Consider the following 24,325-nt stretch of genomic DNA (forward strand, 5'->3'; position numbering starts at 1 on the left):
GTGGAGCAAAAAGCTATTACAGTATTCTGTTTTGTAGTTGGATACTCATGTTAATTGTACTTTCTTCCATCTAATGGAAGAGCATTACATTTTTCTGCATGAACAAAATGAACAAAAATATTTTTTTTGTATTAAGTTAGTAATTTTCTGACCAATTGGATAAAAGTGAAATTGGATAATTTCCTACAGCACTCCTGATGATCTCTCACGGCCTTTTTGATGATTTAAAAATATTACTGCATTCTACTACACATATAAAAACAGTATACTGTATAAACACACACACACACACACACACACATCCAGGTGGTACAGGAGGTGGTACTTGGTGTAAAAGAGTTTGAGAACCGCTGAATTAGAGGGAGTGGGTCACAGGTGCGAGCCTTCTGTTACTTCCCCGTTCTCAACCAATCAGGGGGCACGACAGGAGTTGGACCTTTTAATGAGCCATGAACGCAACCATTACTTTCGCACAGGGCATCTGAGCCTCAATAAAATCATGGGAATACTCAATTTTTATGTTCTTTGGTCCCTGCGTGATGTGCCGCGACAGTTTATCAGGTCTGTAAATGTTCTAATTTAGCCTGTCATCTTTAATTGCGATATATTCGGGGAAACATTGATGTCTTTGGCCGTCCTGCAGCAAATCAAACAGAAGGTGCTTCCATGTCCACGTCCCGCTGCCTCTGCCTAAACAGCTGGTGATCTTCGGTCTCGGCGAGTGGGGTTGGGACGAGACCACCATCTCCGCGGAGGTCGTGGTCAGCGCTGAGGTGCGGCCTCAGAACATTGGCACAATCACCTCTCAAGCCAGGTGCGTGGGACGACTTGAGCTGGGTTGTGTTTGTCGCACTGCGTGGAGGATGACGTGTGAGGGCCCTCCTTTCCTCTTGCAGGTGTTTGACATTTGAGGACGGCTGGAGCTCTGATATCGTGGCGGTGGCGGCAGAGAGGGGCAGGCGAGGAGTTTATGGCAAGATAGTCCTCACAGTGAGTGGACAAGTGCTTGATTCCTGTTTGTAAGTGGTCAGGGCCAGCTAGGCTGGTATGCTGGCCTAAACCTTTGACCTCGCTGTTTAAGAACTAAAAACAATCAGTAGCACTGCCTTACATTTTATAGCTGAAATTCTAATACAGACATGTACTGTATGTGTTCCATGAAATTGTATGAAAGGTCCCACACCATCATTTAAAAAAACAAAAACAAAAAAAACTTTCATGTCTTTTCATCAGGTCAACAAGATAATTTGGGTTGAAAATGCCCATGATGTCCTTTTTCAAGTTATTCTACTTAGTCTTTTGCCTGGCAGCTGAGATGGCTGGATTTAATATGTGACATGCTTTGCACTGAATGGATTACTGCGCTTCTCAATTTAATTATTGAAAACATCTTCGCTCTGATTGGCCGTTGACGATATCCCTGTGGCAAAGCATTCACAGCGACCTCACGTTTGGATTATTCCATGTGAGTCTATCGTTGTGAATCAGAATTCACCACGCATTGGATTGTGCGGGAATGTGATCAGAAATTACAGTTGGTGACACAACCCCACAGAGGAGGGGACGTGGGTGAAAATAAGAGATTAGATAACGTCTCGTGTACTGATTTTCGGTGTCTTGAATCGCAAAATGTAAACTAAGTACCTTCATTTTCCCCATTGTTTGATAACTGATGGTATGTCTCCCTGAAACAGGTCCAGGACCAAGGCACCAGCACTCCATTGGCACAGAGGAAATGTCTGTTCCCAGAACAGCTCAGCACCACAGATCTTTCATGCACTTCACACCAAAGTGTTGCAGAGGACACTGTGAGACGACAGACTTGAAGACCGTTCACGTACTGTATGCTGCTTCAGTCCAATTTGCACATCTTTCTTTGCAGGTCACCCTCAACTCTTCACAGTTGGGCAACAGTGTTTGCTCTGGTGAGATCCAGATTAATAAAATTGACACCACCGCTTCAGCCACAGGAAGTAAACCTTCACTTTGGCCGACGGTAAGAGTCGTGCTTTTTCAGTGAATGAGTGCATGCGAGTTGCATCAGTTTTAGGTACAGTCTCAAATTTTTCCGTTCAGCTACTTGTCAGAAAACAGCAAGTTGTGCAAAAACTACTTAAACAGTATCGTGTGATTTGCGCTTGCTATGGTTTTCCTGTACTTCTTGTGAGTAGCTTATACATAGTCAAGTGTACCTCTAAAGGCATAATGCTGTCAAATTGTTGAGAGCGTGTTTATTCTGTGACTTCCTTTGAAAGGATGAGAACCCTAGACAGACTGTCATCAGCAGGAGAGGTTATTTAAAATGGAGCTCCGATGATACGGACCGTCACATTGAGCGCATTGGCCGAGCATCGACTCCCAAAAAAATGAGGCTGTCCAGGATGAACAGCCAGGAAGAAATGACTGTGCAAATAAAGAAGGAAGATCGAGAAGGTCAGAAAATAAGATAGTCACCAAAAAAAAAAAAAAGAGGTTAAACTGCATTTGACAAAGATCTGCTTTAGTTTCAGTGTGTCCGTCAAAGCGATGGAGCCACACTATGTGCCTCAGTGACCCGGACACTGCCATTCTCATCGGTGGAGAAACTTCAGATCAGACCTCTTGCAAGGACTCCCTGTGGAAGCTGGAGTTAGGTCAGTCGAACTCTCTTGTGCACTTCAGCAAAGACAAGTGCTAACTAAAGGTGTAATTTGCTTCTGTTCTTTCTGTACCAATTGTTATTGAGAGCCATAAAACTGGCTCTTTGCCACTGTCATTTCAGAATTTGTTGAATGTGCCCTTGAAGATAATCCTTTCTTTATACATTCAATAGAATCTCTGTTTAACACTGTAGGCTAGGCAGTCAAGGTAGGTGTATGTACTTCTTTTCTACATCATTCCAGTTCTGGTTCTATGGTCATCATCAGGCTCTTCTTTAGAGCTAGGGTGAGAATCTCAGTATTCGAGAGAGGCTCAAAGCATCGAGAGGAGCCAGATGAGGTTGCATCTGGTCTGGTTGGCCCCTGGACGCCTCCCTGGTAAGGTGTTTTGGGCACATCCCACCCAATTGAGGCCTGAAGGAATACACAGGAGAGATGATGTCTCTCTGCTGGCCTGGTAAGGCCTTGGGATTTCTTCAGAAGTGTTGGACAAAGTGGCTGGGGAGAGGGAAGTCTGTGTTTGGATGAGCGGAAGATGATAGATGCATGGATGGCCATCGTTGCTTTTTTCTCTTTGCCATCACTGGGACTCTCCTGTGGTGTTATCACAAAAATGACAAAATCCAAAGCAAAACACATTATGTGAAATTATTGTAATTCGCACTGAGTTGAAATATCACAAGATATGTTGAGCTCTTGTAGGTGGTTGTGCACAGTGGTGATTCAGACTGGATTTTTTGATTAACCCTTTTAGAGGTGGATTTTTCCTGAAATAATTGGTCTAACTCCAAATGCTATTACCTCAGTGGCAATGCCACTATATTTTGTTGACAAAACAACCACTGTTTTACTTTCAGCAGTAACAGTGGAAATCCAAATAAAGATTAGTCAGCCTTGAAGGGGGTGTGCTCTATAAACCAAGTCATTGTTGTGGTTCTTTTACAGACAATGATTTCTGGTACCCAATGAGCTCCTCTACATCTGGACCTGCGCCTCCTTGCACCAGAGGACACGCTGCGACTTATGACCCAGACTCTAAGGCCATCTTGGTTTACGGTGGCCTGAGGGAGGGCCAGCGCTACAGCGAAATGTATATCCTTAATACTCTAACCTGGAAGTGGAAGCTTGTCACAGTGGGTTTTTCGCCCATATAAACAATTTTTGAAGTTGTATTTTTAAAAATAAGATGAAATCTTGTGACTTTATTTCATTTAGGCTAAAGGGAATATTCCCACCTTGGCATATCACTCTGCTGCTTTTTATAAAAAGGAGCTTTTTGTCTTTGGTGGAGTTCATCCGAGTCAGACGTCTGGGGAAAAGTTGTGCAGTAATGCTTTGTACATCTTCAACCCAGAGTTTCAACTCTGGTATAAGCCTATAGTGGAGGGGGACAAACCTCTGCCTCGCTTTGGGTCAGTGTCCACTGCCATTTATTACAGAGCAAATGCTTTTGCTGATGTCATCTTTTTAATGTCTTATTTTCATGCAAAAGCCACTCGGCCACACTTTTGTCACAAAAGTTGGTCATATTCGGTGGTCGGAAAACTGCCACATATCTAAATGACCTTCACATCCTTGACCTGGGTAAGATTGCAAATTCATTGATGATGCTTGGGCATCATTTTGTGCCGAAGTTTGCGCAAGTCATTTTTTTCTTTTCTATCCCCCCTTTCCTGGGTGAAGGTTTCATGGAGTACACAGCTGTGAAATGCGGGAACATGCTACCAATGCCTCGGGGGTGAGTGCAGCACTTGATGACCTTGAAAAGCCATTCATGTGGATACTGCATATAGTCCATCTAATAATTTCACATTTCTCGATACTTGTATCCTAATTTAAATGAAGTACAGATGGAAAATCACTCCATGAATTTACCTGAACAGGTTTCATGCTGCCCTCCCAGTTTCAGACAACAGGATTTTAGTGAGTGGGGGTTGCAGTGCAATTGGAGCCTTGCAAGATGTACATGTCTTCAATACTGGTAAGTACTTTGACTGATTTTGGTCATCTGAATACAGTGGAACCTTTTAAGTTGAACACATGAATTTAGCCGCTGGTCCCCCTGTTATTTTTCAGATTTGTAAACAATATTTCTCATAGGAAATGATCTGCTCGGGCTAGAACCGTTACCATCATAAAACCTTTAAAACCATTTTTAGATTGATACAAGTGTAAAAATACTTTAACCGATGCCATGGTGAGACGGGTTGCAGATGTGAATCTTTTTAAAATCATAAACCACTTAATATCGAGAATCTCCTTCTGTATCGACCCACCTAATTAGACACGTAAGCTGACGTATAAGAGTACCACCAGGTTTACTGTTTTGAATGTGTCTGTCTATTTCACACAATTTCTCATCTCAAATTCTTCTTCTCTTAACATTGCATTCTTGTTGAGGCTGCTCCTCCTTTTTTTTTTTTTTTGAATGAATCACAAAAAAGCAAAGCATTACTGTATGTATGCATTTATTATTATTATTTTTAAATGACTAGGCAAATTCCATTCCGTCCATTGTCTACCGAGGTCGGGTCGCGGGGACAGTAGCTTTAGCAGGCGTCCAGGAGGCATCCTAATCAGATGCCCGAGCCACCTCATCTGGCTCCTTTCAATGCGGAGGAGCAGCGGCTCTACTCTGAGCCCCTCCCGGATGACCGAGCTTCTCACCCTATCTCTAAGGGAGAGCCCGGATACCCTGCAGAGGAAGGTGAAACTCATTTCGGCCGCTTGTATCCGGGACCTTGTTCTTTCGGTCACGACCCACAGCTCGTGACCTTAGGTGAGGGTACGAACATAGATCGACCGGTAAATTGAGAGCTTCACCACAACGGACCGATGCGAAGTCTGCATCACTGCAGACGCTGCACCGATCTGCCTTGAGGCAAATTTTTCCAGAAAATTTGAGCCAACTTTGAAATTGCACAATTGTAGAGGCATTCAATTTCAGAGGTTCCACTCTACAAACATTTCACACACATTTGGTCTGACGCAAATCCACTGCTTTGCTTCTCCATCAGACACCAATATGTGGAGTTCAGTGGCTTTTTCTGAGTTGAGCTCCAAGCCTCGTGCTGGACACAGCATGATAAATTTAACCTCAACAACAACTTTAGCAGACTCTCATACACCCTGGGAGGATGAACCTGTCAAAGTTCTCTGCACACTGCTCGTGTTTGGTGGCTCAGACTGCTCCGGTACTTTCTACAATGACACGGTTAAGTGCACAGTGGAGATTCCATTGTAATGAATGGTGTTTGTTTTTAATCTAGAAAAGACCATGAAGTTTTCAAAACATGTTCATGTAATATTTGTTAAAAAAAAATTGTTATACAAGTTTAGCAATCATTTGCAGCCTCTTTTGATGCCTAACATAATTATCCATAGTTCCTCCAAGCATTTGATATGCTGCAAGCTGTGGGATGTCACACTTTGCATAGCAAATCTGTAATTTGTACATTTTGCACAGTGGCCATGTGCCTAAATGAGCAGTGGATATTTAGGACTAGAATGTTTCTTGGTTTTTCAATAATGATATTAATAAATGCCGATGTTTTCCAACTAGGAGTTCCTGTGTTATTTCAAATGACTGCCATAAAATGTGATTAAGTTCAAAGCATTTTATTAACGAGGTGTAGATAGTGTGGCAGCACAGCGTTTCACCTATGCTCGCAGCTCAACGGGCGTGTCTGGCTGGCAAGACGGATGGCTCACTTGGAAAGCGTCAATCTCCGCTAAGGTTTGATTCAGTCTTTGGATAGTTGGATACAAGCTCATGTCCACTTTAAATCTGCAGTATACAGCAAATGCAAATAAGTCAGCTCGGGCTAACAACATAAAAATTAAAAGGGGGTTATGTTCAAGGAGACAAATGCATTTTTCACAATTTTAAACAGTTCCCAGTTGTCTTAATGTCTATGACTTGCTTTTGTGGGAAAAATAGAGAGTCCCAGTAAAGACAAAGTGTGTGCATGTGGTGCACAGACACATCACCAAACATAAATACCCTCGTTGCGAAACAGTGGGATGAAAGTGCAGAACAGCTTACTCATAGATCCATTGTTTGTCTTTGACATTGACAAATATATTTTGGTGGCTTAGTGATGAAATGCTGCATCCACCAGTGATAATGCAATAGAATCTCTATGGGCACTCGCTTTAAAAAAATAAAATAAAATAACAGCAACAGCTTCTTTCGAACAACACTTGTTTACACTCACTTGTTGTCCACACTTTAGGCTGTGGCTCCACCGAGTGAGGCAAAAAATGAGCCAGCCAAATGCCTGCCCATTGGTAGCCAATCTATTGACAGCGAGGCTCGCCATTGGCCTAGTAGAATGTGGGGTGGGATGAGGGCTGACGCACCGCATGACACCGATGCGCCCCGAGAACAAGTCGATTTCACAATGGCAAGAAATATACTGTAACAATACATCCATAACATCCGAAAGCATGCCACAGACATTCAGACACCTGGGAACTGTTCTTTTATTAAAAAAAAAAAAAAATGCATGTCCCCATTTTATTCCCCCAGAAGCATTTTATTTTATTTTTTACATTTCATGAGCATTGTGCTGTTTATATAATATATATATATATATATATATATAACAACAACAAAAATTCCCCAAAAATATACCTCTCTGCATTGTAGACTTGTGGGACCAGACAGATGTCAGCCATGGATATCTAAAAGATAAGAGGACTCCAATCTAAGAATCCCTCAGTATGCTGTGCTCTTCATTATTATGCAGTTTTTTGAAAGCCCTTACCTCATCACCTACACAATATTTCCCGGCGGTTTGCTTCAGCAGAGTCTCGAGAGCTGGATGAGTTCAAATATGAATGTGATTAATATTCATGTCTTGCTACTGCGATTGTAAAAGGAGATCTCGCCCACTGACCTTCAAACCCTCGATTAATGAAGTATTGCGCCCACTGCACCTTCTCTGCTCCAATCTTTTGGATCACGTGTAGATTCTGAAACATGCAGCAGATCAAGTTCATCAGTGATGTGCCAGCAACCACTTGGTGTCCTTGCGAGCTAAAATATTAATAAATGCTCACCTGCAGAGGTTGTATCCCAGTGGCAATGAGATCACTTATCATCCGAACCTGGGCCCTTTTTTTGGGGTCTGATGGAAGGAGACGCGGTTCGGGCCTGGTCTCATCAATGTACTGGATCACCGCCAGCTGAGTTGTGGACAAAACAGTAGAAAATGTCACATCTGAGAGGAGAAAAACAACACACTTTTGTCATGACAAATTAGATTTCTGGGTGGGACTCACCGACTGAGAGAGGGTGATCCCGTCAATTTCAACTGCAGGCACTTGCTGCATCGGGTTTAAAGTCTTGTACTCCTCTGTGAGCTCCAATGCACACAACATTTTTGTAACTAAAATGTCACTTTCAGTTTCTACTTTAATAGCTAATGTAAACTGTACCTGCTGACCGCCATCTTTGATGAGATTGACTGGCACCTGATCATATTCCATACCTTTCAGGGCGAATGCTGACACACAAAAAGTTTAATGACTTAATAAAATAAAAGCGAAGTGGAGAGCAGCACGCTGAGCTCCTGGTTAGCACGTCTGTCTCGCCGTTCTCACGTTTGACTCTGGACTCGCACATTCCCCCAAAAATTTAAGTGAGGTTAAAGACTGTAAACTAGGTGTGTCAAACTAATTTTTGTGGTGGGCCACATCGTAGGTATGGTTTACCACGGAGGGCCGTTATGACTGAACTAGGGATGGGCGAGTACTGATACCAGGTGTTGGCATCGGGCCGGTACCGGCCTCATTTCAAGGGAGAGGGTACTTGCGAAGGCTGCTGATACCAGCCACAGATAGTTAAGGCAAAAAAAATATTAAAAAATCTGACAAAGTCCTATTCGGCAGTAGTTGGCACTACACTGTGACCTTTGACACATCGGTGAATCAGTATGTGGGTCAGAAAGAAAGAGAGCTTTGTTCACAATTATCTGTTATTGTGTAAATTGAAATTGTATATATCAAAAGTACTAGTCGTATTGGTATCGGTGAGTACTTAGGAGTGAATTCTTGTACTGGTATCAGTCCGAAAACAAGTGGTACTGAACATCCTTACTATGAACGCATATAAATGTATGATCCCCAAATATTATTGCATTGTTACAACAAATTAATGGATAACTAGTTTTGAAATCAGAAGCCAGTAAAAAATATTTTATACATTTTCAGTAATACTTTTTTTCAATTTATTTTAAAGGGGGATTGGTAAAAAAAATAAATTAAAAATGCTTGCAATATCTCACTCTGCAGTTTTGGTATTTTAGCAAGAGACATGAAGTCGACGCATATGATTTGCTTTCGCGGGCCACATGAAATGATGCGGCGGGCAAAATCTGGACCCCGGGCCATGAGTTTGACACCAGTGCTCTAAACTGTCCATAGATGTAAATGGTTGTCTGCGTGCCCTGCGATTGCATAGTGACCAGTCCTGGGTATACCCTGCCTTCTATCCAAAGTCAACTAGGATAGGATTCAGCTCACCTGTAGCAAGGATATCGTCATGTATTGTTAAAGTCCAGTCATTGGAAACTGGGGAGCAGCATGGTGCACAAATGGTCTGCCTCACAGTGCAGAGGTTCCCATTCGGATCGACTCCCACATTCCAAAAGCGTGCATATTAGCTTAATTGAAGACTGTAAGTGAGTAAATGGGTGTAAATGTGCGGGGGAATGGTTTGTCTGTGTTCCCTGTGAATGTGTGGTGACTAATCCAGGGTGCACCCCGCTTTTCACTCAGGAGGATATGTGCTACAGAGAACGGATGCATGGAAAGTGGTGAAATGTTAAGGAATAACTTACCAATGCGTACCCGCCATGAGCAGGAGCTTCTGAAGTATCCATGCAAGACAGGCTGGATGAAAACAACAAAAGGACATTGTCATCATATATATATCTAAAGAAAAAAAAATCTTGTGCTCCAAATCATCCTTTTCATTTCCTTTAGTTCACCTTGGTTTGCTCAGACATAGCTTCTCAGTCAAGTTTGCATACTGTACAAAAAACAAAAACGTTCTACCCAGTTGACCACAGCCACGTCCTCTCACAGCCAATAGGATTTGCTCCTCACATCCCTCCTACCTACTCTTTGGGCCCTGACTAAGCAACATCGGGTTCGCATCTGCTTTACATTAGCCAACAGGAGAAACTTAGCAAACAGTGACGCTTGGGAATTCCAATACCTTTGCCAGAAGAACGCCGGACAAGCGCATAATCTGGGGCGGGTTAGCTCTCTATTTTTTTTTTTTTTAAAGTTTCCTCATTAGTGTCGTCGTGAAAGCGCTCCTCTCTTTCGTTCCAAAATGTGTATTGTGCCTCCTAGTGAGTTGAGGTTTAGCCACAAACACGGTGTTTTGATAGCATGTATTAAAACCAGTGACAGGAAGTGTTTTGCTCCCGGATTGGTCAGAGTCATTATTGGAGGTGGGATTTCGTAAATTCTCTACCGTTTATTGGACCGAAACCCTTTTCTTATATAGGCGTACACGTACGGACCATGGTGAGCTCATTTGCTTCAGCTCCGCCCATGTATAAGCCCCGCCCAACGCATAAGTAACTAAATAAAAACGAAGCAATTGTTAAGCGCGATCGTCCTTTGGCCAGCCTCTGCTCACCTGTGAAGTGAACTCACCTGCACAGACATCATCTCCACCATGGCCTCCTTGGCTTTAAGATCAGCAATCAAAACTAAGGTATGAATCAAATTTGAAAACTTTTCTGCCCACGACGCAGTAGGGTGTACCACTTTGCCAAGTGTTTACAAACTGTAAAAAGGTCATTGGGGCTTAGACTTGTTTGTACAGTTCTCTCAGACAGGATTAACTTCACTTTGTGTCCTCTCCAATAACATTTAATCACATAAAAAAAAAAAAAAAAGTACATTGCTTGTCATTTCACTCACAGTTGGTTGGTTATTAATCTTGTTGGGAGGACTGGCTGCAACTGGAAACAGCCAACTGTGTTCAGGTCATCTTTCTATTCTGTTTCTATTCAGCCTCACATGAAATTTATTTCACAGGTCCCATTTAAAGTTGGCCGCATGTGCTACTCGTCCTCTACGGTCAGTTTACACCTTTCACAGCTTTGCACATAATTTCTATTTTAACATAAAAATCTGTTTATAAATGACTTTTTGTTTTTTAAAAAAAATAGTTTTTTTTTTTAATTAACCTTCTCTCACAGCCCACCACTAAGCTGTTCTTAGATGGGAAGTTTGTTGAATCTAACACTCCGGAATGGATCGATATTCACAATCCTGTAAGTATTCTGTCATAGCAGCAACATGTCTGATGTGTCAATCTTTTTTAAACATCACATCCGTTCAGTACACACAACAGGTTTTGCATCTGACTTGCAGTTTCATTGATGCAAATGAATGTAGGGTGGAGCCAGCCGGTGGACTAGATTTAACAGGCTCTCGCTGTCATGAACGACTCAAATTTTCATGTGGTTAATCCGCACTGCAGGCGACCAATGAGGTGATCGCCCGTGTACCCAAAGCCACGCAACAGGAGATGTCTGCCGCCGTCGACTCCTGTGCCAGAGCCTTCCCCTCCTGGTCCGAGACCTCCATCTTAGCTCGGCAGCAGGTCTTTCTGCGCTATCAGCAGCTCATCAAGGACAACATTGTAAGGCAAAGGGTTAAATAACGCGACTGTTTACTGTACTCTTTGAGTTGAAACTCCAATCTGATGGTCCTCTTGTGTCACAGAAAGAACTTGCCAAGTCCATCACCGTGGAACAAGGCAAAACCCTTGCAGATGCAGAGGGGGATGTGTTCAGGGGATTGCGTAAGTAATGCACTCACAATTTATAACAAGTAAAACAAGACAACAAATAGGTAAATGTTTGTTCCCTGTGTGTGTCTGTGCTTTAAGCATGTGGTTACACAAATGGTTAATGAGTTATGTCGGCCACTCAGAACAAAGGGCACTTCTCTCCACTTGACCTGTCAGTCGCAAAATATCATCACATTTTGAGTGCCAATTTAATACACATTTTGAAAACGTACTCAGAAGAAAGTATAATTATATTACTGCCTGAGGGGAGAGGGGTCATTATGTTGAGTTGGTGCCTCTCAGAATAAATATTGAAGTAGATAAAGAGGTGACCTCTCTGGTTTTAAATAAAATAGAACTTTAATGTTCCACAGTTGCATAAAGAATGCAGATTAAATTTTAAGTTCTATGAGCAGCATATCAAGTTACAAACACCAGCCTGGATGTCTAATGAAGGTCTATTCATTGTTAATGTAGACTTAATTATTTCAGAATTATTATAGAAATTTGTAGATGTTTGACTTGAATTAGAATTTTATCATTATTAGATATTCTATGCTTGATGAAGTACAGTATGGTTTGTGGAAAAGACGGATTAACTAAAGTGTCTTTCACTCCTTTTTTAACACATTTAAGAGTTGCTTTTGGATTTTGGTTGGGTTTCTTTGCTTGACAAAGAAAGAGAGACCGTATTGTTTACTTTCAATCAACCATGCTTTTCATGTAATTATTTAGTTTGTTGCTATGTATTGCCAGTATATGTTTCTACATTTGAGAAAAACATTCATTTATAGTGATTTGTGGCATTGTGTTCTCTTAATACTGACAAATGCAAGACAATTACATTAGATGTCTTATTATGCAATTCTCCTGTATGCTCTAATAGCAGGGGCAGGGAAGCTCTATCAAGGACCATTTGTTTTTATTCGGTCCTTTAAAGGACTTACTAAATTTGGGCTCTATGTTGCCCAAGGGCTGCATGGTGACCTTATAGTTATCACTTCTGCTTCACAGTTCTGAGGTTTTGGGTTTGAAACTTGGCTGAGGCTCTCCTGTGTGGACTTTGCCTGTTCTCCCAACGCTTGTGCGGGTTTTCTGCGGTGCTCAGTCTTCTCACCATATTCCAAACCATGCATGTTAGGTTTAGTGAAGACTCTAAATTGCCCGTGTTTGTGTGAAAGTCAGTGTACATAGTTGCCTATGATTGGCTGGCAACCAGTCCAGATTTGTGTTGCCTTAAAGTCATCTGGGATAGGATACCTAATGAGCTATGGATAAATGTTGTGAAAAAAATGGATGGATGTGCCCCATAGCCTGCAGGTTCCACAGCCCTGATCTAAAGTCTGTACTTGAATAAATTGCCAAAATGTTGATTTCTTCTCTGACCTCAGAGGTCGTGGAACACGCCTGCAGCATCACCTCTCTGATGCTTGGTGAAACTCTGCCCTCCATCACCAAGGACATGGACACATACACGTACCGGCTGCCCCTCGGCGTATGCGCCGGCATCGCTCCGTTTAATTTCCCTGCCATGATCCCTCTGTGGATGTTTCCCATGGGAATGGTGTGCGGCAACACGTACATCCTGAAGCCTTCTGAGAGGGTGCCAACGTGCGCCATGCTGATGGCCAAGCTGCTGCAGGATGCTGGCGCTCCTGACGGAACCCTCAACATCATCCATGGACAACATGACGGTAAGAGTTGGTCTCGCAGGTTTGGTTTGTGTATTTTAGGATTTCCAATTCTTAAAAATGGTAATAAATTGAATGTGAAAGTGTGTTCAAATACATTTCTAACTGTAGCAAATAAACAAAATCTGCGGGTAATTGATACCCAGCTAAAAAGGTTTGTAATTACCGATAGATACCACAAGATGGTAGCAAAGCACTTTTTTTCCTTAGAGACGAAGCTATGGCCTGATTAAATGAACCTCCTTCCATCATTTCAACATAATGGTGCGTTGAGATATTTCCAAATAGTTCCATGACCCCGCTCTTAACTCAAAACACTCATCTCAAGTCATCTTTCCCCGTTGAAATGATTCAAAATGTCAATCTCTTCCAGCCTACCCCAAAATAAACACATTTCGTTTTTGTTTTTTAATCAGGAAAATAGCACTCTATAATATTGTAGTTTATAAAAACACACACACAAACAATGTAATAACAATAATTACAAATAATTTCAAGCAAACAGTTTGTGCATCATGATCTACATGCATCCAAATCACTGCTGCACCTTCTGGTGTTACCGCCTTGGCCACCGGGAAGCTGTACTATATAATAGTCATGTAGACAAACAAAGAAGAATAGACTTCTTCGACTTCATTCTGTTCTGTTATTCGCCTGCTTCTGGCTACTCAATAAGTTGCTGTAAAATGAGTCTACCAACTGTAGTTGCTTGACCGTGTGACACAGTAGTAGCGCCTCACAGTATTTGTTAGACACAGTAGAGGTTATGTCACAACATGACTCATCTTTATTGGCCAAGTCTCCGGCTGTTTGGTGTCACTGTGTCAAGTTTATTTCCATTCTTCCTGCCGCAGCTGTGAACTTTATTTGTGACCATCCGACCATCAAGGCCATCAGCTTCGTTGGCTCCAATCAGGCTGGCGAGTACATTTATGAGAGGGGCTCCAAAAATGGCAAGAGAGTACAGTCCAACATGGTGAGTGGTAATAATACATGATGCAATACAGACGCCATGACATCTTAAAGATGACCACAAGGTGGCAGTCTTATACAACACAGTCTAGTTTTTGTTATAAAGCAAGTACTGATGGGTTGCATGCAATTCATGTAAAAATTACTGTGCAAGTAATGTCTTAAGCCATATAAGTGCTAAAATGACCATGCATACATAGCTGTCTTGACAAAAATGGAATACAATCACAAAGCATACAAACTGAAGGGAAAAAAAAAGAAGCAAATGTGTCATTGTGGAGAATGCAGTTCAATGCACCGCAAAACCATTTGTAAGCCTGTGCATGACAAATACTGTACAGTACTACCAAAAGATACACCCCCAAAGTTGGTTAGACAAAACTTTCTTTAAAATTGTGCCTCAAAATTCAAACAAAACTTGAAAGCTTGACTCCACAAATGTGTTTTTCGTGCTCCCCCCACATTGACACCCAGTGAGATGATAACCATTGAAGCATAACCGGAACTTATTGCCGCATTGAGGAGTGTCTGGTTGCTCAGTACAATATTGGCAATACAACCGATTAAATGTCACATAAATACACAAATTAACTTTACCAAGAAGATTAAAATGTAAATAAACTTATTATGCGTAATTCCAGCAAGACCTATAAAACGCCACTCTGTGTCAGTATTTCTCTGTAAATGGCTTCCTGTTCCCTCTATGTACATGTCGGGTATTTTAAAAGGGTGAGCAGTTTGACTTTATTTTAGTTTTATTTTATAGTGGTTAAAACATTTTTTATACTTGTATAACTGTTATAAGAATGTAAAAATGTTACCCAAGTCAGTGATTCTCAAACCTTTTTATACCAAGTACAAGCTCAAAATACTTCGCTCTCTACCACTTTGACCAACATTAAAATACAGTAAAACAATAGGCCTAAATGTTCATCAACAAAAATCCAGAGGTTTTATTTTCATAAAAAGTATATTAATTATTGTAAGCCACTGTAACATGATGCATAGTTTGAAAATTGACTGGTTAAATATTGGAAAAGAAAAATAATCTACTTTCAATTAAAATGTATTGCACATAAGTTAAATAAAAACGGTACTTGCATGTTTCAAAACAAAACGTTCTTAAAGACTAAATGCGGTTGTATTGTACTGTACATAAAAGTTAAATACAACCGAAGTGTACTAAAATGTACTGTACAGGAATTAAAAAAAATAAACAGGCTCTATGCATCGCTACAAGCTTCATTCTAATATTTATTTACATCATTCTAATATTTGATTGCATGTTTTAAATGTTATAAATTTTATTTGTACTTAATTCAATGATTCTTTTGCATTCCACAAGAGAGCCTGCATGTCACTAGTGGTACTTGTACAACACTTTGAGAATCGCCGTCTTAAAACATAGTTTATACAGTTAAGATAGATTTTGTGATAGCAACAGATTGAATTGTAGAAGTAAATCACTCAAAGAAGTAAATCAAAGTTCTAAACTATTAATGAAGATTATTAACAGAGACAAATATTTGTGTGTATCCTTAAGATAAGTAAAAGTATATACAGTAAACCAACTGGGCCACATAATCCTGATTGAGTCCACAAACAAATTCTATTGCTCCTTAGTGGTGGTTGTTGTTGTGGTGGTTGTAAGTTGAACCACTTTGAAGTAAAAAAGGGTCACAAAGCAGATTGTGTGTGAATTTGGAGTTTCAACTGTAATGAGGGCATACCTATCTAAATATATCTACATACTCCATATTGATTTGTTCTATGTCAAAATGTTTACTATAAAAATTGTCATAATAACAAGCACACTAGTTGTGGCCAAAGACCTTTGCACAGAACTACACTTGTCTACTAAGTACTAATATCTACTAAATCTGAAAATCAGCTTTCATGCACTTGTAGGGAGCAAAGAACCACGGCGTGGTGATGCCTGATGCCAACAAGGAAAACACTCTGAACCAACTGGTGGGGGCTGCGTTTGGGGCCGCCGGTCAGCGCTGCATGGCTCTGTCCACGGCCATCCTGGTTGGCGAGGCTCGCGGCTGGCTGCCTGAGCTCGTGGAGCGCACCAAGGCTCTGCGTGTTAATGCAGGTACCCTTCAGTTTCAACTCCATATCCAAAGTCACTGGTTTCCCCGAAGGCCTTTTGACCAAGCATAACTATCTTACAGACACACAGAGGGAGAGATTTTCACCAATATGAGGCACAGGAAACCCTCATGTACAATTTCTGAGGGAGTTCCTTGGGCTGCCCCTTCTGTTCTGTTATTTGCCTGCTTCTGGCTAATGTTTTGGAATGTCGGTACCACATCATGTACGTATGTAACAGTATAACCGCTTGTTTCTGGGGCCCCCTCAGGAGACCAACCTGGTGCAGATGTGGGGCCCCTGATCTCCCCACAGGCCAAGCAAAGAGTCTGCAGTCTGATCCAGAGTGCCGTGGAGGAGGGCGCTAAGGTGCTCCTGGACGGCCGACGCGTTAAAGTAACGGGTTACGAGAACGGCAACTTTGTGGGTCCGACCATCATTGGCGACGTCACAGTATGTATTTTAATCCATTACCAGCGTTTCCCAACCTTAACTGAGCCAAGGCTCCAATTTTACATGAGAAATCAGTCAGCTTTCATGAAGGACTACAGAAATCAGATATTTACTGTCGAAAGGCTGAAATTTAGCAAGTTTAGCAATGACTCTTAACGATTAATCGATGATCAAAATAGTTTTCTATTAATTTGATCAATTAGTTGTTGATTAAATTCACAAATTGTCCCATCTCTAGAGACATTATTTTAAGTAAATAAATCATTTTTTGACCAATTAAGTGAAGTTAGAAAATTTCCCACGGCACACCGGTTCGGAATTAACTACATTTGAGGGCAAAAAAGGGAGATTTACTGCACCACTGAGGAGGTAGCAGAGTCTGTACTGCTGAACAAAGAATACTGTACATTAGTAGTAATTAATTTAAATTGAAAAATGTCCTGCACCGCACCTGATCTCTCATGACACAGTGATTGGGAGACACTGCAATATTACATACAATATTTTAGTGCAACATGGATGGATGGATAGAATATGTTGGCTTGAGTTCCAAATGGTCACAACCACGTTTTGCTTCCACAGCCTCAGATGAAGTGTTACACTGAGGAGATTTTTGGACCCGTGCTAGTTGTCCTTGAGGCCGACACTTTAGATGACGCCATCCATTTGGTCAACACCAATCCCTACGGCAACGGCACCGCCATCTTCACTTCAAATGGCGCCACAGCTCGCAAATACACTCACAAGGTGGACGTGGGCCAGGTGAGTATGCACGACACGCTTTCCGTTTTAAAGCGCAAAGCATTTGCATCGTATTGTCACAGTGCTGTAATATCTTAGACAGGGAGCACCTCATATTAGAAATTATTCTTGTCCATGTCAAGTATAGCTGTTTGCCCCTGACCAAAATGCACACGTGTTCATACTCCAATTCCCCATCACTCAAATCTGCAAATAGCCACAGCAAATGTTTTCCAATCAAAACAGGGCGACGTATTCCGTTAAAGATGGAGGGAATCCGAGGGTCTTGTTTAAGCACGGCCAGGATTCACCCTGTTTATTTGCCCGTGTTAGCCCAGTCATGCCGTGTTTGCTGTTCACATGTCCGGGAATGCTCTGCAGGCCACGTGCTCCGCTTTTCTCTAACAAACAAACATTTTGCCCCCTATCGTCTCTCTGCCAAAATCCATGGTTTCCAAACCTATTTGAGCCTTCTCAAACATTCTAACCAACCGTGCCATGTTTCTCTTACACTTGTAACAAAGATGTTTCCCTCCCCCTCCCTTCCCGCTCACTGCTTACTGTGTTTGCAAAACTGCAAATTTAAGCCGCAAGTTATCTTTGTACTGTTGCTTGTCCCTGCAATTTAGGCCCCAGGGTTTTTTTTTTTATAAACCTCCCAAACATGGAATTGTCAGTAAAACACTGTTTTTTTTGCAGGTCGGAGTCAATGTTCCCATCCCTGTGCCACTGCCCATGTTCTCCTTCACTGGTTCGAGAGGATCCTTCAGAGGCGACATGAACTTCTATGGAAAACAAGTATGCAAACAAATGTGTTCTGATCTTTGAAAGCAAACAAACTCAAACTTTTAGATAAAAACAGTATTATTTATTTGTGTCCAGGGCATCCAGTTCTACACACAGATCAAAACCATCACTTCCCAGTGGAAAGCTGAGGATGCTACACTTAAGAGTCCTGCGGTTACCATGCCAACGATGGGACGCTAGATAACCCGTAGTGACCACTTGATCTGCAAACATCTCGGACAAATTACGACTGCTCAGTGACTCAATGGTACTTAATAAACAGTAGACTTTATACTAATTCTAGGAGTATTAAGGCACTCTGTAAATGTATCACCACACTCTAGTCGATACTTCTACTACCCGCCTACCCTGCTGATAGAAGAAGTATTGGGACACCTGACCATTACGCCGACAGGAACTGAAAATATGAAACTGGTGTTCAGTGATCCTTTGCAGATTCACCATTCGTGAATAGGTAACCTGTAGATTGTTTTCTGTAGAACTTAACTAAAAACTAATTAACAATGTTTGCTGGAAAAACATACCTATTTGGACCTATCCACATATTTTTGTGCCCTTTCTGTAACTCCATAAGATGCCCCCCAAATGCTCTCCTCCTTCTATGTGTCATGTTATCGTAGTCGTTTCAGATACTGTATACTATATGTACTTTGTACAAAACTATTTAAAAATGAGAGTATGTATCACTGATTCCAAAATGTAATCAAATGGAAAATAGGAAAGGAGTAATTTTTTTTGTCCATTCATCCATCTGAACCTTTGTGAGGTCATTGATTTTGGCCAGAGAAAGTCACAATCTCTGTTGTAGCTCATTCCAAAAGGTGTTTAATGGGGTTCGGGTCAGGGATTTGTTTTGAGCACTGTTGAGTGAAAAGGGATTTTCCCACACTGTTCCCACAAACTTAAAAGCATTGAATGCAGACTCTAAAATAAAGAATTAACAGTCAGGGTAAGTCCAACACTTCATTTAATAAGGGATCAAAATACTGTTGAGAGAAAACAAACCTCACACATTACATTAGTATTAACAATGTGGCATACATACAAATGTGAGACGACCAATCAAAAGCTTGATGATGGACAACAAGGCTACATAGATATCATGTGGTGCGGTTCTCCGCCAGGCAGTTGGTGTTGGTGGGTAGGGGAGAGTCAGGCGCCTGAGTAATGAAGGTTGACAGGGTGCAGGCTCCTCTCTAATTCAAAAGGAATTCATGATCATTATACAGGCAGAAATGTAACGGATTCATCCCTCATGTTCTCACAGCACAGCGTCTTTGCAGCTAAACCTGGAATGCGGGGCTCTAAATCTGCAGGCTTTGTAATTGCAAGGATGAGATGGATGGATGGATGGATGGATGGATGGATGGAGGAGATACAACTTTTATTTCCAGAACATTTCATTTGGTGTCTGACCCAGCGATATGACTGTCAGATGAGGACGGCACCAGATTGTTGGCTCTCCTGTCAGGGGAATGAAGATTTGCAGTTGAAGCACAAGCTCATTGCCCTCTTTTATACATGTGTTGTGTCTCTTCACATGACGTCCACGCACACTAGCCTAAAGATGTTCTGTTATTCCAGTGGACTCTGTGCTTATGGGATCGCCTCTAGCCATACATCCAGATAGGCTACACAGTCCCTCTCATATCATGTTTCCAGCTGCTCTCGCACCACAAATGTTCAAAGGACTAAATAAACTTAAGAGTTCACGTGAGGAGGAGCCAATAGCCTGAAAGCGCATTGACGTGACCAGATGTTTGTTTCTATTTTTACTATTGTGCCCAGACTCTTTTCTTTTTTACTCTTTTTAAGCAGCTGGATGGAAAGGAAAATTGGTTAAGGCCTAACTGATCTTTTATGGTATCCTCTTAAGCAGAGAAAATTACTGTTAAAAACATTAAAAGCAGGGAGGAGTCACTAGAAGTTCAGCCAGAGCTACTGTATGAGCTGCTGCACATTGTTCCTCTGAGTTCATACTTTTCATTTTGGGTTAGGGTTACACGTGATGAATAAGCAACCAGTAACAGAATTAAGAGTTTATATTACCTTGGCCTTTGACTATTCATTTTAGCAAACAGGAGTCGGAGAACTTGCTCCTTTTGTTCCCAAGTGAGGTCTGAAATTTCCACTTTACTTCCTGGTTGATGCATCCTGAAAGAGAAGTTAAGTTTTGTGATGAAAAATCACCTCACAGAAGTGATGGGATGATGACATACCACCTTGCGGCCTTCTCAATGTCCGAGTAGACAGAGTTGGTGCTGTGGAGAGTGTTCTGGAAGGTGTGGATGGGTGGGAACTTGATCCTTCCTGCTGAGGCCTGTTTGAGTGTCCACTGATAAGCTCGCTGTGCCTCTTTCTTGTACTGCAGCCCTCTGGCCGCTATTTCCTCCTTCACCTGAGCCAGTGCCTCATAGAAGAAGCGCTCCAGCTCGGTGCGCTGCTCCATGATGGCGCTAGCTAGCCTCTTGATCTGCTTCAGTTCGTTCTCCCGCATAGAGAGCACCCACTGAAGCTTCTCTAACTCTGCCTCGGCGGCCTGGGAACTGAGCAACATCTTCTCCTGACAACACTCTTGTTCCTCCCTTTTATGTTCCACTGTCTGCTCCAGAGAAGCTACTTTTTCTTTCAAATGGGTTAGCTCTTCTTTTTGGGCCACCATTTTGGCTGCATTTATCTTTGCCAGCATCTCCAGTGTCTTCTGGAGGGGTGGACACAAGGCAAAGTCATTTTAATTTAACATAACATACAATATTCAGAAAAAAGTTAGGGATGGGGCTGGTATTGGGCTTTCCAATGAAATTTAAGGATGGTCCTCAATGCACTATAACCTTAACAGGTGAACTTAATTTGAACTGTTTGTTTCAGTAGTCTTTACACAACTTTCCTCTAACAAGGAGTTGAACAGCACAATTTACAAGAGGTGTTTGACCCATGAATCCGCCAATAGGAATCTCTCTGTATCGCGACCAATACATTTCCTGGTTCAATTCGAATTGGTATTCAAATAGAGCGCTCATCATGCTGTTCACATTTTCACATCTCGAGTCCAAGACACCTAACAATTGATCAACAGAATCCTGCCATTTTGAGGCTCCAAAACAGGATGTTCTCAATAAGAAGTGGCCACTGAGCTATGAGTGTCAGCGTTGAATCAGCAGGTTGCAACAGAGAGAGAGCGATGGGGAGAGTCACAGAAAGGCAGAGAAGTGCATGTCTTTGGAAATGCATTGGTCAATTGATGGATCAAACACTTGTTGTGAATGTTGCGATTCAGCTCCTTGAACAGCAAAACGTATTGAAACATTAAACAAAGAATATGTGGACGTGCATTCAGAGGTTTAGAGATCAAATTAAGTTCACCTTTTAAGGTCTTGGTGCATTTGAGGATTATCCCTTACATTTGATCCAAAAGTCGAATATCCCTGACTTTTTGTGGGTGGTGTAGCAATTGTACAACAAATAAGCAATTGTATCCTAAGCTTGGCTGCTGAGTCGAGTTAGATTTCCAACAATTTGCTGTCACCATCTCAGAGACGTATGTGAATGCAGCTGATATTTATTTGTATTAGGAGAACCCACTAAACCTGTAGGCTCGTGGAAACTCACCGCAACCACAGAGCATGGAGTGAGGCTCCGTGGTAAATACACAGAAGCAGACCAAGTAAACAAAAAGAGGGGAAGCCGCCTGAATTAGACGTTTCATAACTGCCGTGATTGGGGAAAATGAGTCTTTATATCTAAGCATTGCCTAATAATAGCAGCCATGCTGTTTGCCATCCTTTGGCCAAAGCATTACCTTGTCCATTGCCAGGGATGTGTTTTTCTTCGTCAACGAATTTACCAGTTTGTGCAGCTCCTCTGCCTCCTTCATGTGGTGCTTCAGTGTCTCATTGAGACGGACGTTCTCCTTGAACACACAGCGTGAGGCGTCGTCCAGCTGTCTGAAGGGCAAATAAGTTCGCCCAATAATTATTCATTTGCAGAAAACCTTTGAATGGGAGGATAGTATGATGCATTATTCATTTCTTTAAAAGCTTGAAAAGGCTTTAGTTTAAATAGTTAATAGTTTATACCAGGGATGGGCAAAGTGTGGCCCGCGACCACATACCATTCTTTCATCCGGCCTACCAAGCTTTTAGATTAAGATAATGATATTTACTGCATTTGTTTAGTAATTTTCCCCAAACCTGGTTAATTAAAATATATTTTATTAATTTACCTATTTTAATAATTTAATTGATTTATTTTAAATTAAAGTAAAACTAATTAAAATAATTCTTTACACATTTAACATTTATACAATTGGTTAATTACAATGGTAAATAATAAAATTTGGAAAATGAGTGAATTTATTAAAAAACTGTTTGACATTTTACACACACATTCTTAACTATTCTTTTAAAGTCATCTACAGATGACCGACAGATTTGTCTCTTTTAGAAATCAAATGTGGCCCTTGAGCTCGAGGTTTGCCAAAAGTTTTCACACCACCTGGTCTATACTGTATTTCATCGTACTTAACTACAGGGAGTACCAAGTTAGTGAGTTAGTTAGAGCTCTCAGTGCCATGAAGCATACATAGGCCACAATTACGGTTTCTGTAATTTGTAGTTTTTTTTACGGGAGCAGGTGATTGGCCCACTGCCCAACCCTAGCACCTGGTAGTCTCCCATCCAAGTACTAACCAAGACCGACCCTGCTTAGCTTCTGAAATCTTACAAGATCGGGCCCTGCCAGGGTACCACGTGGGGTGGAGTACCAAGTACACAGCATTTATTGACGTTGCAGGGTATGCATGTTTTGGACCACTGTACATGGTTGTTTGTTCTACATTGAATAAATCCAAAGCTTTCTGTCCAACTCCTCGCTAACTTTGTTTCTTCCCCTTCTAGTGAGGAACACCCTCTTAATTTCAGCTGACATTGGATTGTTCTTAGTTTTTTTTTTACCAGTCCCTCATTTTTGGGGGTCAAAGTTGAAATGTTAGGCAGTTATGCTCTGTTTTCTCTTTTTACAGACTTCAGCTCTACAGATGTCATGCCTGCTGAGATAATGAGCAGGACACATGACACTCTATCAAGTGTTGAACTAATTAATAAACAATGTTTAAACTTATACTTTACCATGGCAATTGAGCTCATAATTCAAACATCTTGATGGGTGGTAGGAGCGGAATGGTTAAAGAGCTGGCTGAATCTTCCTCCAATCAGAGCGTACATGATGACAATAGCAACAACAAACGCATGCACCAAACGGTTGCTCGATAAACTCTACGAAAACATCAAATGGGCTCCAGTGGAGCATAAACCCAGCAAATCCCACAATATCTCCATTGTCAAAGGCCAGCTGGCCAATGATAGGTTTTGCATCACTGATGAGCCCTCACCAACAATCCTCGAGAAGCCCATCAAAAGCCTTAGTTACTGATACAGCACAGACCTCACTTTGAGCACGTGGAATATCTCAGGCAGGATACCGTCAGTGGCCTCAAGCAGATGAACATCACTGCTCTCCAGAGGAAAATTGAAGCTATGATGCTTTGAGTTTGGACTTTGTCCTTGTCTCATGTGGTCAATCTCCAGTGCTATGAGGTCGCCCTATCCCATCCTAATCTTCTGAAGAGACTGGTGAATGCTCAAGTAAGGAAGTGCTTTAGACTATCAAAATGCCTCTCCAGCATAGAATAATCATCTTTTATAAGAAGAAAAAGAAGAAGAATCATCTTTTATTGTCATGAACATGCATGCATGCACATGAAATTTGTTCTCTGCATTTAACCCATCACAGTGAACACATACACATTAGTGGAACACACTGGAGCAGGGGGCAGCTGAAGCGCCCGGGCTGTATGGAAATGGAGCCTTCTCTCTGCCAATCTCAAGTCTGGTAGAGGGAGTACCGAAGAGTGCCGAAGCAAGGCTGGAAATGACCCTCACAGAGTTCCTGGACCCATTTGTTTGAGGTACCACTCCAACCCCAGTAACAGGAAGAAAATGGAGGCCAGGTGCAGCAGTTGCGCTGAGACACCGGAAGATACAGTAGTTGGGCTTGTACAATATGGCAGTGGGTGCCTTGGGTTGGGAGCAACTATACTGACTACTACT

At 41.7% G+C, this 24,325-nt stretch overlaps 4 protein-coding genes across 10 annotated transcripts in view; 2 read left to right on the forward strand and 2 right to left on the reverse strand.

Moving 5' to 3' along the window:
* Positions 1-6,024, forward strand: zgc:163014 (uncharacterized protein LOC100038766 homolog). The gene is made up of 13 exons (XM_061696922.1): positions 1-561; positions 644-814; positions 897-1,002; positions 1,695-1,808; positions 1,883-1,996; positions 2,256-2,433; positions 2,511-2,633; positions 3,585-3,772; positions 3,855-4,051; positions 4,132-4,223; positions 4,323-4,377; positions 4,523-4,620; positions 5,657-6,024. The coding sequence occupies exons 1-13, from the start codon at positions 443-445 to the stop codon at positions 5,881-5,883; spliced, it is 1,782 nt and encodes a 593-aa protein (XP_061552906.1). The 5' UTR covers positions 1-442; the 3' UTR covers positions 5,884-6,024.
* gstz1 (glutathione S-transferase zeta 1) lies at positions 2,453-10,089 on the reverse strand. 7 transcript variants are annotated; one of them, XM_061695888.1, is made up of 10 exons: positions 9,865-10,082; positions 9,485-9,536; positions 8,082-8,149; positions 7,926-8,006; positions 7,704-7,829; positions 7,541-7,616; positions 7,409-7,461; positions 7,276-7,325; positions 6,300-6,426; positions 2,453-3,233 (listed from the first exon to the last, which is right to left on the reverse strand). In XM_061695888.1, the coding sequence occupies exons 1-9, from the start codon at positions 9,892-9,894 to the stop codon at positions 6,300-6,302; spliced, it is 663 nt and encodes a 220-aa protein (XP_061551872.1). In that variant the 5' UTR covers positions 9,895-10,082; the 3' UTR covers positions 2,453-3,233. The 7 variants fall into 7 exon arrangements, with proteins under 7 accessions (XP_061551872.1, XP_061551873.1, XP_061551871.1 ...); XM_061695889.1 differs by lacking the exon at positions 2,453-3,233 and adding an exon at positions 5,270-5,334 and having other exon boundaries at positions 9,865-10,083; XM_061695887.1 differs by lacking the exon at positions 2,453-3,233 and having other exon boundaries at positions 6,242-6,426.
* aldh6a1 (aldehyde dehydrogenase 6 family, member A1) lies at positions 9,824-23,125 on the forward strand. The gene is made up of 12 exons (XM_061695886.1): positions 9,824-10,374; positions 10,701-10,742; positions 10,865-10,939; positions 11,149-11,310; positions 11,394-11,472; positions 12,852-13,154; positions 14,006-14,127; positions 16,032-16,221; positions 16,489-16,670; positions 17,253-17,432; positions 18,111-18,209; positions 18,294-23,125. The coding sequence occupies exons 1-12, from the start codon at positions 10,336-10,338 to the stop codon at positions 18,396-18,398; spliced, it is 1,578 nt and encodes a 525-aa protein (XP_061551870.1). The 5' UTR covers positions 9,824-10,335; the 3' UTR covers positions 18,399-23,125.
* Positions 19,619-24,325, reverse strand: part of LOC133413043 (basal body-orientation factor 1-like) — a 12,938-nt gene continuing 8,231 nt past the window's right edge. Inside the window, exons 7-10 of the mRNA XM_061696924.1 lie at positions 22,018-22,162; positions 20,438-20,919; positions 20,268-20,372; positions 19,619-19,682 (exon numbers count right to left, since the gene is read on the reverse strand). Coding sequence (XP_061552908.1) covers positions 19,619-19,682; positions 20,268-20,372; positions 20,438-20,919; positions 22,018-22,162 — 796 coding nt within the window. The remainder of the gene's footprint in view (positions 19,683-20,267; positions 20,373-20,437; positions 20,920-22,017; positions 22,163-24,325) is intronic.

The sequence above is a fragment of the Phycodurus eques genome, chromosome 14, assembly GCF_024500275.1.
Source record: "Phycodurus eques isolate BA_2022a chromosome 14, UOR_Pequ_1.1, whole genome shotgun sequence".
NCBI classification, from domain to species: Eukaryota; Metazoa; Chordata; class Actinopteri; order Syngnathiformes; family Syngnathidae; genus Phycodurus; species Phycodurus eques.